The sequence below is a fragment of the Meles meles genome, chromosome 17, assembly GCF_922984935.1.
Source record: "Meles meles chromosome 17, mMelMel3.1 paternal haplotype, whole genome shotgun sequence".
In the NCBI taxonomy this organism is placed as follows: domain Eukaryota; kingdom Metazoa; phylum Chordata; class Mammalia; order Carnivora; family Mustelidae; genus Meles; species Meles meles.
This window is the reverse complement of record NC_060082.1, coordinates 21,271,866-21,287,902: the sequence shown is the minus strand read 5'-3', so window position 1 is coordinate 21,287,902 and position 16,037 is coordinate 21,271,866. Positions and strand designations below refer to the sequence as shown.

Here is a 16,037-nt window from a genome sequence, read left to right as displayed (position 1 = left end):
ACCACATTTAGATTGGCACAATGAATAATCCCAGAAGTATGCTAAGAGAGGCATATGATGTCAGTGTACTAGCATTTATCAACAGACATGCTGCATCTAACTCCGAAAAGAAATTTTCCCACAGGTACCCTTAAAATCTACACAATAATTATTATAATAAGCACTCAAAAAATATTTGCTAAAGGAAAAGAAGGGAAGGAAAGAAGAGTGTTTAGTAATAAAGTCTTAATCAACTGTCTCCATCTTCTGCTAGCCTGGACTTTTAGACACAACTCTAGAGCATTACTACCACTAGAGCACTCCCCTAACACTCCAAGCAAAGATGAACAAATTAATCAAAAACCAAATGAGAATGAAGGAAACTTTATAAAATGGGAACTGAAAGGTTACTAATAAATGCACTCCTGCTTAAGAATATAACTTTATACTGAGAGATTGAGATTCTGGATATTATTAAATAGTGAAAGTTGATGGTGATTACACCTGTACTGTAAATACTGAATATCCACCCAACTGTACTTACCATTGGGAAAATGGCTCCCAAGAAAAGGCTTATTATAAAAACTACAATTCTACTGGAGTCAAATCAAAGAACAATCTTAAAGGAAAGCTTTTAATCTGCACAATTTCAGAGTGTAAAATGTTTCCTCAAAAATGAAGACAGCAAGGTAACTGAGAGTCAGTGATATTCAGTAAGAACTAAGAAAAGAATAAATAGGGGCTAGAATATGTTACCTTCCTACCTGAACATTAATAAGCTAGATTAGGAGGTTAAAATGAAGTAGTTCTAAATTCAATTATCAAATCCTCACAAGTAACAAGAGTGCACTATGACTGTATCTTTTTATTCCTACTCCAATGGAATCACAGAGAAGTTCTCTGCCAACACAGAAAAGTCTTCATCATCTCCTCTTCTTTCTTATACTGTCAAGTGGCACTTTCTTAGCCTAAGATGGCTCCTTTCACAAAAAGAATCTACACAAATACATTCTGGTATTCCTATACTAAATGGTTTCTGGTCCCAACCCATAATGACTAAGATAGTTCACTTAAACTGATTCTACACAATTCTAGTTCTTTCCAGTGTTCTCAAAAGGAGGAAAAAAAGACAAACAATCCTGGGAAAGAGCGCATACTCTTATTTTTCAATTTAGATATATATATATATATATATATATATATATATATATATTAGAAATGATGGAATTCCTGTACCACAAAAATCCATTTAATCTATTATTTCTTAAACATTATATAACCCAACTAACACATTTTGGGGAAAGTCTACCAACTTCGTAAAGCCCTATAGCAACTCCAACATCCATGTCTTATGCTATTGTATTTCTTGGCCTATGCCAAAAGTTAACCAGACTCAACTATATAAACTTGTAACTTTAAAAATACCTGGACTTCTATTCATATATTGAACTTCTATAAATTTTTATCTTCGTAAACATAAATTTTAATAACATGACTCATAAAATACTGTCGAAACACATACTCCTTTCTCTATAACAAATGAAGACAAAAAATCAATTACATAAAAATTTTCTAGCCATCTGCACAACCTCATTAACTTAATCTTCTATCTAACAGGACTCTGGTGTCTTGAACTTAAAAGATATATAGACCAATCCTAATAAAGACTGGTACAATTTTAGTAACTATGTAGATCACCTACACATGTCAAAACCCTAAAAAACAGTGGTACCTAAAAGGAGCTCATATGTAAACTAGAAAGGAAGTCACATCAGTGCAACAAAACCTTTAACATACATTTAACTGCTTTTGTGTGTCTGGGTGGATATCACAAGAGAAATCCTCCTTGGAGAATAAGACAAAGTTGGTGAAACTAGCAATTCCAAAAGAAAAAAGACAAGGAAAAAACATTACACTGGAAGCATAAGCTTGAGATTCAAGCAAAAAGAAATAACTATCAGAACAACTTCAACGCTTTCAAGTTCAACCTCTGCATGCATCCTCTAACAACAAACAGTACAGAGATTCAAATGGGGTATTAAAATATGGGAAGTACCAACAATTTGACCATTTTTAGTCTTTCTGTTGCGTTTCCACACAATGTCTGTATGTGATTATTGCTGTAAAAACAAATGCCATAAATTTGTTTAAATTCACCTCTATAATAAGTATATTTAGAAGCAAAGTCTAATGAGGAAGCAGAGCTGTATCACTCTGTTTAATTAAGAAGCTGTCCTTGGATTCTAGAAAAACTGTTCTGTAAAAAGCATCACTATAAAAACTATCACTGATTTTACTATTTGCACAGAAGCTTAGTCATGAAACCAGTTTCATGGCATTTCAGATGAAACAAAAGTTAAAACAACAATGACCACAACCACAAAAAAGTCCCCCTGACGGTTACCTAAGGATAACAAATGCAGTTCCATGATAATTCACTTAGGGAATGCCCAGTAGACAAGTTCTATTCCCAAGAAAATGTCAATAAATGAATCTTTTAAAAATTTAATCTTACAGCCATGAGTTACATTTTGAAGTCAGAAGAACTAGGCAGATCTCATAAGATGAGTTTGTCTAATCTTTTACCACCTTCCCCTCATTCACTACGCACTGGAGATACTGGCCTTCATTCATGCTCTACTGGGCTTCAATCTTGACCCTTGAGCAGTCTTTCACAGAATGCTTTTCTGCAAGGTCTGCTGTGCTCAAGTGTCACCTGCTCAGAGAGGCCTCTCTGACTACTCTCTCTATAGAACCCTTGTTTGTCTTATTTATAGCTATAATCCCAGCAATTAGAACAGAGTCTGACACAAGTGCTCAGTAAGTACTTGTTAAATGAATTAATGAGCTCACATACAATTTCAATCACACAAAAACAAATCTGACAACAACTTAAAAACAAGTGTATTAGCAAAATATCTAATACTCAATTCCAATTTGAAGCCCAGGAAAAGAAAAAAAAAGGTCAACTTATAATATCAGATTCTCCACGTTTGTTTATTTGCTCACGTTTGTTTATTTGCTATCTGCTCTGGAAGGCATGGCAAGATATATCTTAATTCTGAGAAATCATAGCAAATATATGAAGATTCCATGTCATTTGAGTCCTCAAAGATCTGATGATTCGTAAACAAAGACAAAGTCTGGTATTAGCTTTAAAATATAGAGGTACTCTAATACATATACACAGTATTTTCAAGTATAATAATAATCTGTAATTTAATACTCAAAATAAGGTTAATGGAATTCCTATTCTACATTACCAAGTCCTATCTATCACTGACTAAATAAAAATTGTGTTAAACAAAGCCTAAACAGAACATCCGGAAATAACCATTTTCAGTGTGTTAAAAAAAAAAACATATATAAAAGAAAGTCTGCCAAAAGTGAGCCAAAGGCTTTTAAGTGCGGACCTCTAAGTATCTCATAAGTACACACTCTGTAAATATTACATCAACCATTACAATCTGTTTTCTTAAAGAGCATAAGGCATTACATTTTAAAGAACATAAGATACTATGAAAAATAATTCCAAATTGGACCTTACAACTCCTCCCTAGCATTAAATACTCTAACCAGGGAGCACCCGTCCTACTTGCAAGTTAACCAAAACAGCTTTTATTTAAACACACTCAACTCAGTTAAATCAAAAGAAGGATATCCACAAATCAACCAACCAACCTATAGATCTATCAGCACAATTACTCATTAAAGATAAACGTCTGAAACAGAAAATAATGGAGAACAAAGATTTTCTTCAACATCTGCTACTCACATAAAATGCCTGGAACAAAAGAACCTCTGCAGTTAAAGTGACTTACCGTTACAGATTTCAGTGTCATACCATGATAGGTGCCCATAGTGTCGATTTTGAAGCCTTCCGTTTCTACAAAGAAAGGGGGTTTGCTATTAGATTTTATGCGTTTCGTGATCGATAACAAACCTAAAGTAATAATCCGTGTTATAATCTAACAGTTTAATAATGTAATAACAAAGCATCAAATGTACTATACATAGAAAATTAAATTACATGCCTGCAAAGATAAAAACTTTAAAAGCAGTACTAGTCCCCAAAATATATTCAATACATGCCAGTGAGGCCTTTTGTAGAAGTTGGTTAAGACTATTTCTACAATTGTGTTCAAAAGTTTTGATATTTTGGGACTATCAAAAATTAGACTGAATAAAGTACTTAATAACCTTAAATTATTTACTTCTAATACTCCTTCACAGTAGCACTAAAAGCTTCTAGTATCATAAGAAGGTCTTAAATTATGAAAAGTTCTGCTTTAAAATCACAATCATAGGTATATGATACATAATTTGTATAAAAGCAATGCTGCAAATAGTGATAAAGGTTCCAGGACAGAGTCTAAAAATGCCTTTGTGTAAAGGCATATTATAGCAATACAAGTATATTAAATATTTACACATTGCAACCTATATCTATCACAACTGCTGATTTTACACATACAGTGGAAAAGCAAGATAAATAAAATATGTAAACAAATGGACATGGCCTGATTTGACCCACAGAGGATCGTAATTTGCCAAACCCTACTTTACATAATTCATTCCACAAGAAAAACTACAGTGAATAAAGGAATGAACCACTGTATTTCTACAGCATGTATTCACAGGACATGCCTTTAACCAGTAAACGAAGTCAGCATAGAAAGTACAGAAGTAATATATGCTCTAATGAAATTTAAATGGAGAAGTTAAACTTCCAGTTGCTTCTACCTCTTTTTTTTCCCACAAATCAAGATAAATGAAGATCCCAAGAGAAATTACAATGACATTAGTACCACTTCACTAAGCACCACAATAACATGGAAATGGTTCACTACTCCATTAGCCAGTGTACCATGTAGGCTACCCCAAAATAAGCCCTTACATAGTTACTAAAATCAATACTTCCCAATTTCTTAATGCATACATTTGCAACTTCAGAAACATGATTTGATATACAGAATCTCCAGTTTGAACTTCTGAGAAGCAGAATATTAAATAACAGGAAATATTTATAGATAGCTTATTATATACCAGTCACTATTCTAGACACATTATTAACTAGTCTAATCCCCACAATGAAACTAAAAGATAGATACTACCACTATTAGTAGTACTGCAATGAAACACACGAAGAAATTAAAACAGAACACAGTTAATTTATTGAAATTCACGCAAAAAGTAACTGTGACACAGGCAATCTGGATCCAGAGCCCAACATGGGGCTCAATCTCAGAACCCTGAGATCATGCCCTGAGCTGAAATCAAGAGTCAGACACTTAACTAACTGAGCCACCCAGGCACCCCAAGAGTTGGCAAATTTATTCTGTAAAAGACCAGATAGTATTTTATGGCTCTACAGGCCACGCCATCTCTGTCACAACTCAACACTGCTGTCACAGCACCAAGGAACCACAGATAATACATAAATGAATGCCACTGTGTTCTAGCAAAAGTTTATTTATAATATGTGTTGGGCCAGACTTGGCCTGCAGATGTTTGTAGACACCTGCTCATAGTAAACATCAAGCTATACTACCTTTCACATTCAGCACCACCACAGTAAGGGGAATATAAAAATTAAGTAACTTGCCTTCTTTTCCTTTGAATCTTTCCTGGTCATATCTGTTGTAGGCAGCTGGGATAGGCTGTTTGGTACGCAATGTGGGATCCTGCAGAAAAATTAATTATGAGTTACATGTTAGTATTTTAAATTGTTACTTAAAACTCAGAATAAGAACCACAGTAAGTGTATTATTTTCTAAGCTTTTTCCTTACACTAGGCAATAAGACAAAAGTGGGGAGTCATTTGATGTTTATTTTCAAGATATTATTTACTGGTAGAAAATTATCACTGCGTCAGGGACAAGAGCAAAGGACTCCAAATAAACGTGTATCATGGAAAAACACAAAACTGCAGAAATAAAATAGGTGTGCTTAAGAATTTCATTCTTATTACCTAAACTTCTTCATGAAATAATAAATCCCCAATTATGAATTATTTTTAACCAAAAAAAAACTTAATTCAAAGCTTACTGAACTGATATTTTAGAGCGTTTTAACAAAATTACTCTCCAAACTGTTATTAATACTTAAATAAATATGACAACTATGACAATAAACCCATTATAAATGCACAAGATAAGACTGAAGCTAATAAAGATGTTACTTGTTAAAATAGTTAGAATAAGTTGTCAATCTAATGATGTCAACCTAATTCACAAATACTTTATCTAAAATTCAGTCTGGGGTGCCCAAGTGGCTCAGTCAGTTAACCATCTACCGTAGGCTCAGATCAGGATCCCAGAGTCCTGGGACTGAGCTCCACGTTGGGCTCAGGCGGGGGAAGCAAGCTGCCTGCTGAGCAGAGAGCCCGATGCAGGCCTTGATCCCAGGACCCTGAGATCATGACCTGAGCCGCAGGCAAGAGGCTTAACCCACTGAGCCACACAGATGCCCAAAATTTTTATGTATCTTAATGATTACAGAAATACAGAAAAAACTCAATCACAAGGGTAATGGTTTAACTGTTTTAAGATCTGACATAAGTTTCCTACCAATGCTATTCAAATCAACCAATTCATAATTATAAGCACCCTGTTTTACCATCACAGTAGCTGTTTCACTACTTTTTTTTTTTACTCATCTCTATGTCCTACTAGACTTTAAGCTCAAAGAGGACAGGTATCTCTTGTATTTGTGTCAGCACACTGCCTGACAATAGTAGTTACTTAAATCCTTGCTGGAAAGTCAACTCAAAGTATTAACCTAAATACCAATAAAAGTCCCCTACCTCTTAGTTAAAATACCAATGATTTTATGAACAAGCAAAACTACTAGATCTTGCTAAGAGTGTATTAGTGCTCTTCCAAATTTTAATATACTTAAAAAAAAACTATATAACATAAAAACAATTTTATTTAAATTTATTACCTTTGTTGGATCCTATGAAACTAGTTGGAAGAATTTTCAACAAAACTGGAAGACATGCTTGAGTTTAAATATAGGCTATATGTCATACATGAAATTTACTTTGGAGGGGTCCTAAGTGGCAATTCAATGAGTGAGGCAGTCAGCTCTCCAAATGACTGAAACTAAAGTACCATGAAAGAACCAATGATCTGTGAGATGAGGAGAAACACATTTACCAGGAACTCACAGATACCAATGATTTCAGAAAAAGCTCCAAAATGTACTGTAACATTTATATCTCTAACAATGGTAATGATTCTCCCAAGCAACAATGAGTAATAGGTCTGTTACTTACTTTATACAACTTCTCAGAGGGCTTTTCCTAACTTACTCCTTTCAGATTCTAATCCAAGCACATCTCTAAAAACTATTGCTTAAGTAACTTTTTTTTCCTGTTTTGGTTGCTTGGTTTTTTTTTTTTTTTAATTGTTACTGTTGTTGTTGGTTTATCTTCTGACTCCCTTTATCTACTTCTCACACTCCTCACCCACCCCCACCTCTAGTAACCACCAATCTGTCCTCTGTATGTATAAGCTTGTTTTGTTTTTAGGTTCCAAGTATAAAAGAGATAGCAAGGTAATTTGTCTTTCTCTAACTTATCTCACTTAGCATAATGCCCTCAAGGTCCATCCATGTTGTCACAAAAGTCAAACTCAGGGGCTGAGTGGCTCAGTCAGTTAAGCCGCTACGGTGGGCTCAGGTCACAACTCCAGGGTCCTGGAATTGACCCCGCATCAGGTTCCCTGCTCAATAGAGAGCCTGCTTCTCCTTCTCCCTCTACCTGCGCTCTGCCTACTCGTGCTCTTGCTCTGTCAAATAGATAAATAAAATCTTAAAAAAAAAAAAAGGCCAAAATTACATTATATTTTATGGCTGAATAATATTCTATTGTATGTATATTCCACAATTTCTTTATCCATGTATCCATCAATGGACACTTGTTTCCATATCTTAACTATTGTAAATAATGCTGCAGTGAACATTAAGATATTCAAGTTAGTTTTCAAGTTAGTGCTTTCATTTTCTTCAAATAAATACCCAGAAGGAGAACTGCTGGTTCATACAGCAGTTCTTTCTTTAAATTTTCTGAGGAACCTCCATGCTGTTTTTCCTAGTGGTTACGCCAATTAACATTCCCACCACGAGTACACAAGGGCTCCTTTTGCTCCATGTATTTGCCAACACTTCCTTCCTGTCTTTTTGATAATGGCCAATCTAACTTGTGTGAGGTGAGATCTCACTGTGTAAGCATTAATGGTGGGGAAAATTTTCACATATTTCAAGAATACTGAAGCAGGAAAAGGTTTAAAAGTACTGATTTAAGAACTTCAAGATGAGATGTTTTCAAAATTATAATACTGAAAAACAAGAGTCATTTTCATTAAAAATAATATATAAGCAGTAAAACATACCACAGGTGCTGCATTTGGGGCTGGTCGCTGCTCAGGTGCACGCCCTTCTTCTCTAGCTTTCACAGATTGAAGAATTGCAAAAATATTCTTGGAAAAATTCTAAAATATAAATGGATCTTAATCAGTCCACTTAAAATTAAGTATCCAAGGCAGTAAGTTTATTTAACAAATAATTTCAGACTTTTCTCCTTTAGTTCTTCTCTACTACATCACTGAGGTGTTCTTTACTATACACACAAATAAAAATCGAACTACCACTGAAAACTGACCCCCAAACCAAATATGATAAACACAGTTACCCATTTATTTTTATTTTACTTAAACTGTTTAATTGGCTATAAATGTATTCATATTCTGCATCTATTCAAATATGTAGCTAGGAAACAAGCTATTGAAGTAAAAATGAGATTTGCTGTCCTAAGAGACTTCTTAATTTTTAAAGAAATCAATTCTATCTTCTTCTAGGTATAATAAACTCTAGTGCTAATCTCAGATTGCTACAATTTATATGAGATGTGGAAGGTTTTAAAATACTCTTTGTTAGAAGTTATTGCATACTTTTAAAAGATTTTCTAACTGGGAAGTATTTTTTAAAAACTTGATTCATGGCAAAATACCAGGAGTTAACCAACCACTGCTTTTGCACCAGCAGGACAGAAGTCAACATAGTGAAATGCAAACAAAGTCTTAATCCTACTATGAAAATCACTGAAAATGTATGAAAATCAAATCCCATACTTTAAAAATAATAAAGAATTGTGTAAAAGACACTAAATCTAGAAGAATCCATGTTATCGGCTGTTTTTGTGTGGTAGAATTATAGGTGATTATAATCTTCCTTTTAATGATCTCTTTTAAATCAACTTTTCAATAAGGAACATTACCTTATTTAAGTTTATAAGTACATTTTTTTTAAGGAATTTATTGATTTATTTGACAGAGATCACAAGTAGGCAGAGAGGCAGACACAGAGAGACCGAGAAGCAGGCTCCCTGTTGAGCAGAGAGCCCAATACGGGACTCCATCCCAGGACCCTGGGATCATGACCTGAGGCGAAGGCAGAGGCTTTAACCCACTGACCCATCCAGGCGCCCAATAAGTACATTATTAATGACATTATAAAACTGGGTTGCTTTATATGCGTTGCTTATAATAATAATATAATTATGAAGAACATACTTATTTTCTCATCAAGTTTTTATTCCAGAAATTTAGAAGGTAAGAAGGCCCTAATCCCCGGTAATAATGAAGTTCTATCTAAAATCATCGGGTCTATTAGGCCTGAGTCCCTAAAAGGATTTTTAGTGTTCAGGAGATGAAAACCATACACAGAAAGACTATCAGTCAAAACAGTAGTTTCTGGTTTTTAAAAATGTTAATGCTCATAGAAGTAAATCAAACAGCTACCAAACCGTTCTTAAACTATAATTTATTTCTTAAATTATACTGTGAAAGCAACAACACTAACTTAAATTAGAGCACTAAGTTTTGAAATGATGGTAAAACCCTGCCACCTAGAGCTCAAAGAAAATTGTTCATCTCAGATTTTGAAAATTTAATGTTTGGTCTAAAAGTAAGATGCAGCACAGAAGATATGTTTTAATCCTCTACTTTAAGATTCAAATTTGGGGGCTATTATAATGAACATTGGTAGAACATTAGCAGGTTGTAATATTCAACTATTAGCCACATTATGCAGTGAAAATGAGAATCAACAGATCACTTTACTGTAAATACAAACTGAAGTTTATATCCTCAGATTTCTCTAGTTCTAAGCTCTGGGGAATGATAACTAAACTTAACCTCAAGTACTTTGTAAAACAGGACAAGTACAAAAGGAGGAAAGTTCTTTCCTTCATATTACTCTTTTCGAGTAACCTGAATCCTACTAACATGGCACAGTAAATTTAAGACCAAAATCCAGAATCTACTAATAAAACCAGGCTGTCCTGACCAAAGTTTAAGTTCACTTTCATTGGTAACCTCACATACTTCAACACTCTCTCAGAGAAAACTGGGGTGAGGGAAAGACAGATGAAAATATGCCAGTGAAAGAGAACCAAAGCAATCTTCTGGAGATGCATTAAGATACCAAATATCCAGTATCTTCCAAATTTTTATCTTTCAAAATTTAAAGTACACATCTCCTTTAACCAGAAATTTGCTTCTAGGAATTAATCCTTTTGTTGTATACACATAAATGCACAAAGGTACATGTCCAAGGACTTTTTTAATGCATTACTTTTAACTATGAATAGAGAGGGAAGGAGACAGAGAGGAAGGAAAGGAGGAAATGGGAGAGGAAAAAAATCCCACAATCCTCTAACTACAAAAACAAATAAACCACCTAATGCCATTAATAAAGAATAAAATATTGCTACATCCACACAACAGAATATAATGTATAAAATAAATAAAATAAATAAATGACTGCTGATTTTCGTTAAGTTCCTACTTCGTGGGGAAAAAAATCAGTAACAATATTAATGACCACACAGCTGGCCATCAACATTCCCTCCTCATTAGGTTAAAGCAAAACTCTCATTAACAAGAAAACTGGGCCATTCACTGGACTGACAAATGAGGTGCAAATCAAGAGGTTTGCACCGTGATTCAGACATTTTCATCAGTTTCTTTGGTGACCAATAACCACTAAATGGTAAATATGGCCACTTAGAAATCTACATTATTACTGATCTTTCAGAGATAAAACTTGAAAACTGCTACTAACAGCTAATTTTAGCCAATTCTATAACCACTCACAGACAAGTTATACATACTCTAATGAAAGAGTGAAAAACTTTAATTACCTTTCCTGTGCTCTGTAAGATAGTTGTTCGTGTCCTCCATACTCTCTCTCTGCTGACAATGTCTCGTGTCACATCTACCTCAGCATCCACGAAACTTCTCTGTTTAAGGGCAGTTATGTCATCATCTAAGTCAGTCTTGATAGTAGATCTTTTCTTAGCCATAATTTTGGCTTTGATTGCAGCAATTTTTTCCACTGACATAGCTTCAGACAAAGACCTGAAAGCAATTTCCTTTTTTAAAATTTTCACAGCAAAGATCTCAAGCACATCATAAACATATTTTGTTACATTTATAAGTTCTTGGTAAAAATAACAAGTGGCAATAATTAAGATTTTCTTATCTAAAACTTACATACTTGATATTTAATAATCATGTAAGATCAAGAGTCCATGTAGAAATATTACTCTATAAGCAAATCAGTAACTTCTTAGAAGGATCATTGCAACAAAAATCCCTGCACTTATGTTTATCTCCCCCTTTCCCCAAAGGCAGAACCCATTAATACAGCTGCTTTCCTTAACGTTTTTCAGACTTTTATTTGCCAATGCCTCTCTATCCACACCAACTGTACATACAGACACACAAAAACACACCCCACCTAGGGGGGTTGCATGTGCAAAACTCATTCTTTAAAGAATTCAAAGCTTAGCTTTTCCTTGAAAAGGTGTCACGCCTTCATAATGCATATAAGATACCCATTTTATACGTGAAGGAGGCTTTTATATGCCACATCAACATATATTTCTTTTACTATCTATAAGATAAAACCATATTTTGCAGTTTTCTTTTTCTTTTCTTTACCTGATTTTCAAATAACAGGCAAAATAGCAAACATGGGCTACACTTTGAGAACTATAAAAAAAAAGACTTAACACAAAATATAAACTTCATTAAGGTAAGTTTAGTGTTGTTTTTCACAAAATGAGAAAAAGAGTTAAAAAAGGGCTTGGGTAGGGGCACCCGGGTGGCTCAGTCAGTTAAGCATCTGCCTTCAGCTCAGGCCATGATCCTAGGGTCCTGGGATTGAGCCCCACGTTGGGCTCCCTGCTCAGTAGGGAGTCTGCTTTTCCCTCTCCCTCTACCTCTCTTCCTGATCATGCTTCTCAAATAAATAAAATATTTAAAAAATAAAAATAAAAAGGGTTTGGGTACCTTAAGAGTTGACAAAATTATTACTCTAATCACAAGGTGACAATCTTGAAATATGTTTAAACAACATCTGGAAAAAGGACAGGAATTCCTGCAGGTTTAAATATGGTAGTATTATATAGTATACTAGTTTATTTATATAAGGTATGAAGGAACTTTATAGCAGATGCTCAATATACATCTAGTATTTGACTCATTTTATATAATGCTATGCAATTTCTCCTTAAACTCTGAAGCAAACCGGCATAACTTAAATCAAACTAAAATACTTTTCTAAATCATAGTCAAATGTGAATTGGACCTTCAAATCATTGGGAGTTTTACTTCCAGCTAAAATGAAGTAGCAAGGATTGGATTAACCTCTCCTGCTTCCAAAGAGCCAATCAAAATACATAAAAGAGTAGCTTACGAAATACCTGGTATCAAGCTATGAATGACTATGCTCTCTAACAAATGGAAACAAGATGAAGTGAGCCCTACAAATGCTGCAGTTTGCCGCCTTGAAAGTTTTCAAAATGGCAAAGGGAGGAGAATCTAGGCAAAACTGAGTGGATTACCTGATTTGAGAAATGGTGCTGAGAGTCCAGCAAAACCAAGGTGGCTGGAATTCATAGGCCTAAGTACCTGAGAAGAAAGAGCTGCAATGAAGATGCCCATCAAGTATTCTGGGAGAATACTGATTAGCACAGGACTATGAGAAAACAAAAGTTGGGTATAGAAACCATCCAACAGGATTAGATGGGAATAATGTCCAGAGCTCACAGAGGATGAAGAATAGTTCCTGTTCCTACTAGCCAAACTGAAAACCTCACATCCACTGGGCATTAGGTAGAGTACTCAGAATGGTTTTGTGTAAGCAATGGTGGGGAATAATTACCCTAACTGAACACTGCTCAAATAACAAATCTTAAATCAAGACATAAAAGGAACAAATTATTTCCAAGTCATTTAACTATATACCAAAAACAGTTTTGTAAAATACAAAAATACCTAGCACTCAATATGGTAAAATGCAAAATGTCTAGTATCCAAAGATCCCAAAGCACGTAAAGAAGCAGGAAAAGATAAACCAGAATGAGGAAAAACCGAAATCAAAATCAATTATAAATTGACACAGATACAAGATTAGCAAAGACATTAAAATAATTATTTTAACTCTATTCCATACATTCAACAAATTAAATGAGATATGGACTATATATTTAACGAACCTGCAGAGATTAAAAAAAAAAAAATACCACGATGGAGAATATAAATACATCACAAATATAATTAAAGAAAAAAATATTAGTGAATGACACAAATACAGAAACTATCCAGTGAATAGAAAAAAAAGAACCCAAATATTTTAAGAAACAAGGCCAAAAACTTTCTGAATTCAATAAAAATTATGAACACAAAAATTCCCTCCAAAAGCTCAATGGACTTCAAACGTAAGAGTCATGAAGAAAAGGCCAAGTTACGTGATAAACAGCTCAAAACCTGTAACAGAGAAAACTTTTAAAGTACCCAGCGAGAAAAAAAGATACATTTCATAAAAAAATTTAAAAACTTAAGAAAATGATGACAGCAGACTTCTCGTCAGCAACAATGCAATTGAGAAAGCAGTGGTATAACTTTTAATAAGTACAAATGGTCCTGACTTACAATGGTTTGATTTATAATTTTTCAATTTTACAATGGCATGAAAGTGATATGCATTCCATAGAAACCATACTTGAAATTATGATCTTTTCTCAGGTTAGTGGTATGTTGCACAATGCTCTCTCATGATACCTGGCAGTGGTAGCAAGCTACAGCCCTCAGTGAGTCATGCAATCACCAGAATAAATAATTAAAACACTTAAAATAATTCTGTACCCATACAACCATTCTATGTTACATTTTTGGTACAGCATTCAATATATTACATGAGATATTCAATACTTTATTACAAAATAGGCTTTGTGTTAGATAACTTTGTCCAACTATAGGCTAATTAAAGTGTTCTAAGCACATTTAAAGTAGCCTAGGCTAAGTTACGATGTTTGGTAGGTTATGTATATTAAATACATTTTTGGTTTACAATATACTCAACTCAGGATGGATTTATCAGGATGTAACTTATCTTACGTCAAAGAAAACCTGTACTTGGGATGCCTGGGCAGCTCAGCTGGTTAAGTGCCTTTGGCTCAGGTCATGATCTCAGGGTCCTGGGATCAAGTCCCACATCAGGCTCCTTGTTCAGCAGGGAACCTGCTTCTTCCTCTGCCTGCTCTGCCTGCCGCTCCCCCTGTGCTTATGCTCTCTCTGACAAAAAAATAAAATCTTTAAAAATAAAAAAAAAAATTTAAAAAGGAAGACCTGTACTTAAAAAGATGTAACTTAAGAGGCACCTAGGTGGCTTAGTTGGTTAAGCATCTGCCTTTAGGAAAGAACATGAAACCAGGGTCGGGTTCCTTGCTCAGCAGTGAGCGTGCTTCTCTTGCTCTCTCTCCCCTCCCCCCAGTCATGCTCACTTTCTCTGTATTTCTCTCAAATAAATAAATCTTAAAAAAAAAAAAAAAATGGAACTTAAAATTTAATATCCAGTAAAAATTCCTTTTTAAAAAAAGGCAAAATAAAGGCTTTTCAGCAACACAAAAGTTCAAAGAATTAATCACCAGCAGGTTTGCACAAAAAGAAATGTTAAAAGAAATCATTCAGGAACAAGGAAAAAAATAGGTAAATAAATCTGAACAAAGAAATGAACAATGGAAATGGTATCTGTAAATACATAAGATTTTTTTCTTGGGGCACCTGGGTGACTCAGTGGGTTAAGCCTCTGCCTTCGGCCCAGGTTGTGGTTTCAGGGTCCTGGAATCTAGCCCCACATCGGGCTCTCTGCCCGGCAGGGAGCCTGCTTCCTCCCCTCTCTCTGCCTAGTTGTGATCTCTCTCTCTCTCTCTCTCTCTCAAATAAATAAATAAATAAATTTTTAAGAAAAGATATTTTTCTTATTTAAAGCTCTTTAAAGGATAACACTTTAAAGAACAATGCATATTGGTGCTTACAACACAGTATAAGTGTACCATTTTAAGGTTCCCATACTATACATGAAGTAGTGAGTATAACACTTCCGGACAGACTGTGATGCTATAAACCATGAATACTAAAAGCCCTAAAGCCCTAATAACAAGACAGTTATAACCAATAAGCCAATAAGAAAGAATAGAATTATAACCAATATTTGCTTATTCCAAATACAAAGCCCAAAAACAGGACAAAGAAAAGACAAATAAAAAACAATAAGCAAGGCGCGCCTGGGTGGCTCAATCGTTAAGTGTCTGCCAGGGTCCTGGGATCCAGCCCTGCATCGGGAATCTCCCTGCTCAGCGGGAAGCCTGCTTCCCTGCTTCTCCTTTTCCCACTCCCCCTGCTTGTATTCCCTCTCTCGCTGTCTCTGTGAAATAAATAAATAAAATCTTAAAAAAAAAAAGCAAAATGGACTACAACTAACCGTATCAATAATCACATTAAGTATAAAAGATCCACACATACAATTAAAGGACTTAAACTATAAAGACACATAGGTTAAAAGTAAAAGGATTCCAGTTTTCAGTTACACAATAGGAAAGAGCTTATGGCCATGAACTACACATTTAAAACTACTATTTTACCATATTTTGTTTTTTAAAGTAAAAGGATAAAAACATATACTAAGGTAACATAAGCCAAAAGAAA

General features: G+C 34.5%; 1 protein-coding gene across 2 annotated transcripts in view; it reads right to left on the bottom strand.

The window, feature by feature from the left end:
• Positions 1–16,037, bottom strand: part of CDC73 (cell division cycle 73) — a 119,533-nt gene that overhangs the window by 84,506 nt on the left and 18,990 nt on the right. For both annotated transcript variants that reach the window (XR_006815568.1, XM_045982855.1), the window contains exons 7-10: positions 11,186–11,402; positions 8,376–8,474; positions 5,585–5,663; positions 3,801–3,865 (exon numbers count right to left, since the gene is read on the bottom strand). Coding sequence is in view for 1 of the 2 variants with exons in the window: in XM_045982855.1 (XP_045838811.1) it covers positions 3,801–3,865; positions 5,585–5,663; positions 8,376–8,474; positions 11,186–11,402 (460 nt within the window). In the remaining variant the exon portion in view is untranslated. The remainder of the gene's footprint in view (positions 1–3,800; positions 3,866–5,584; positions 5,664–8,375; positions 8,475–11,185; positions 11,403–16,037) is intronic.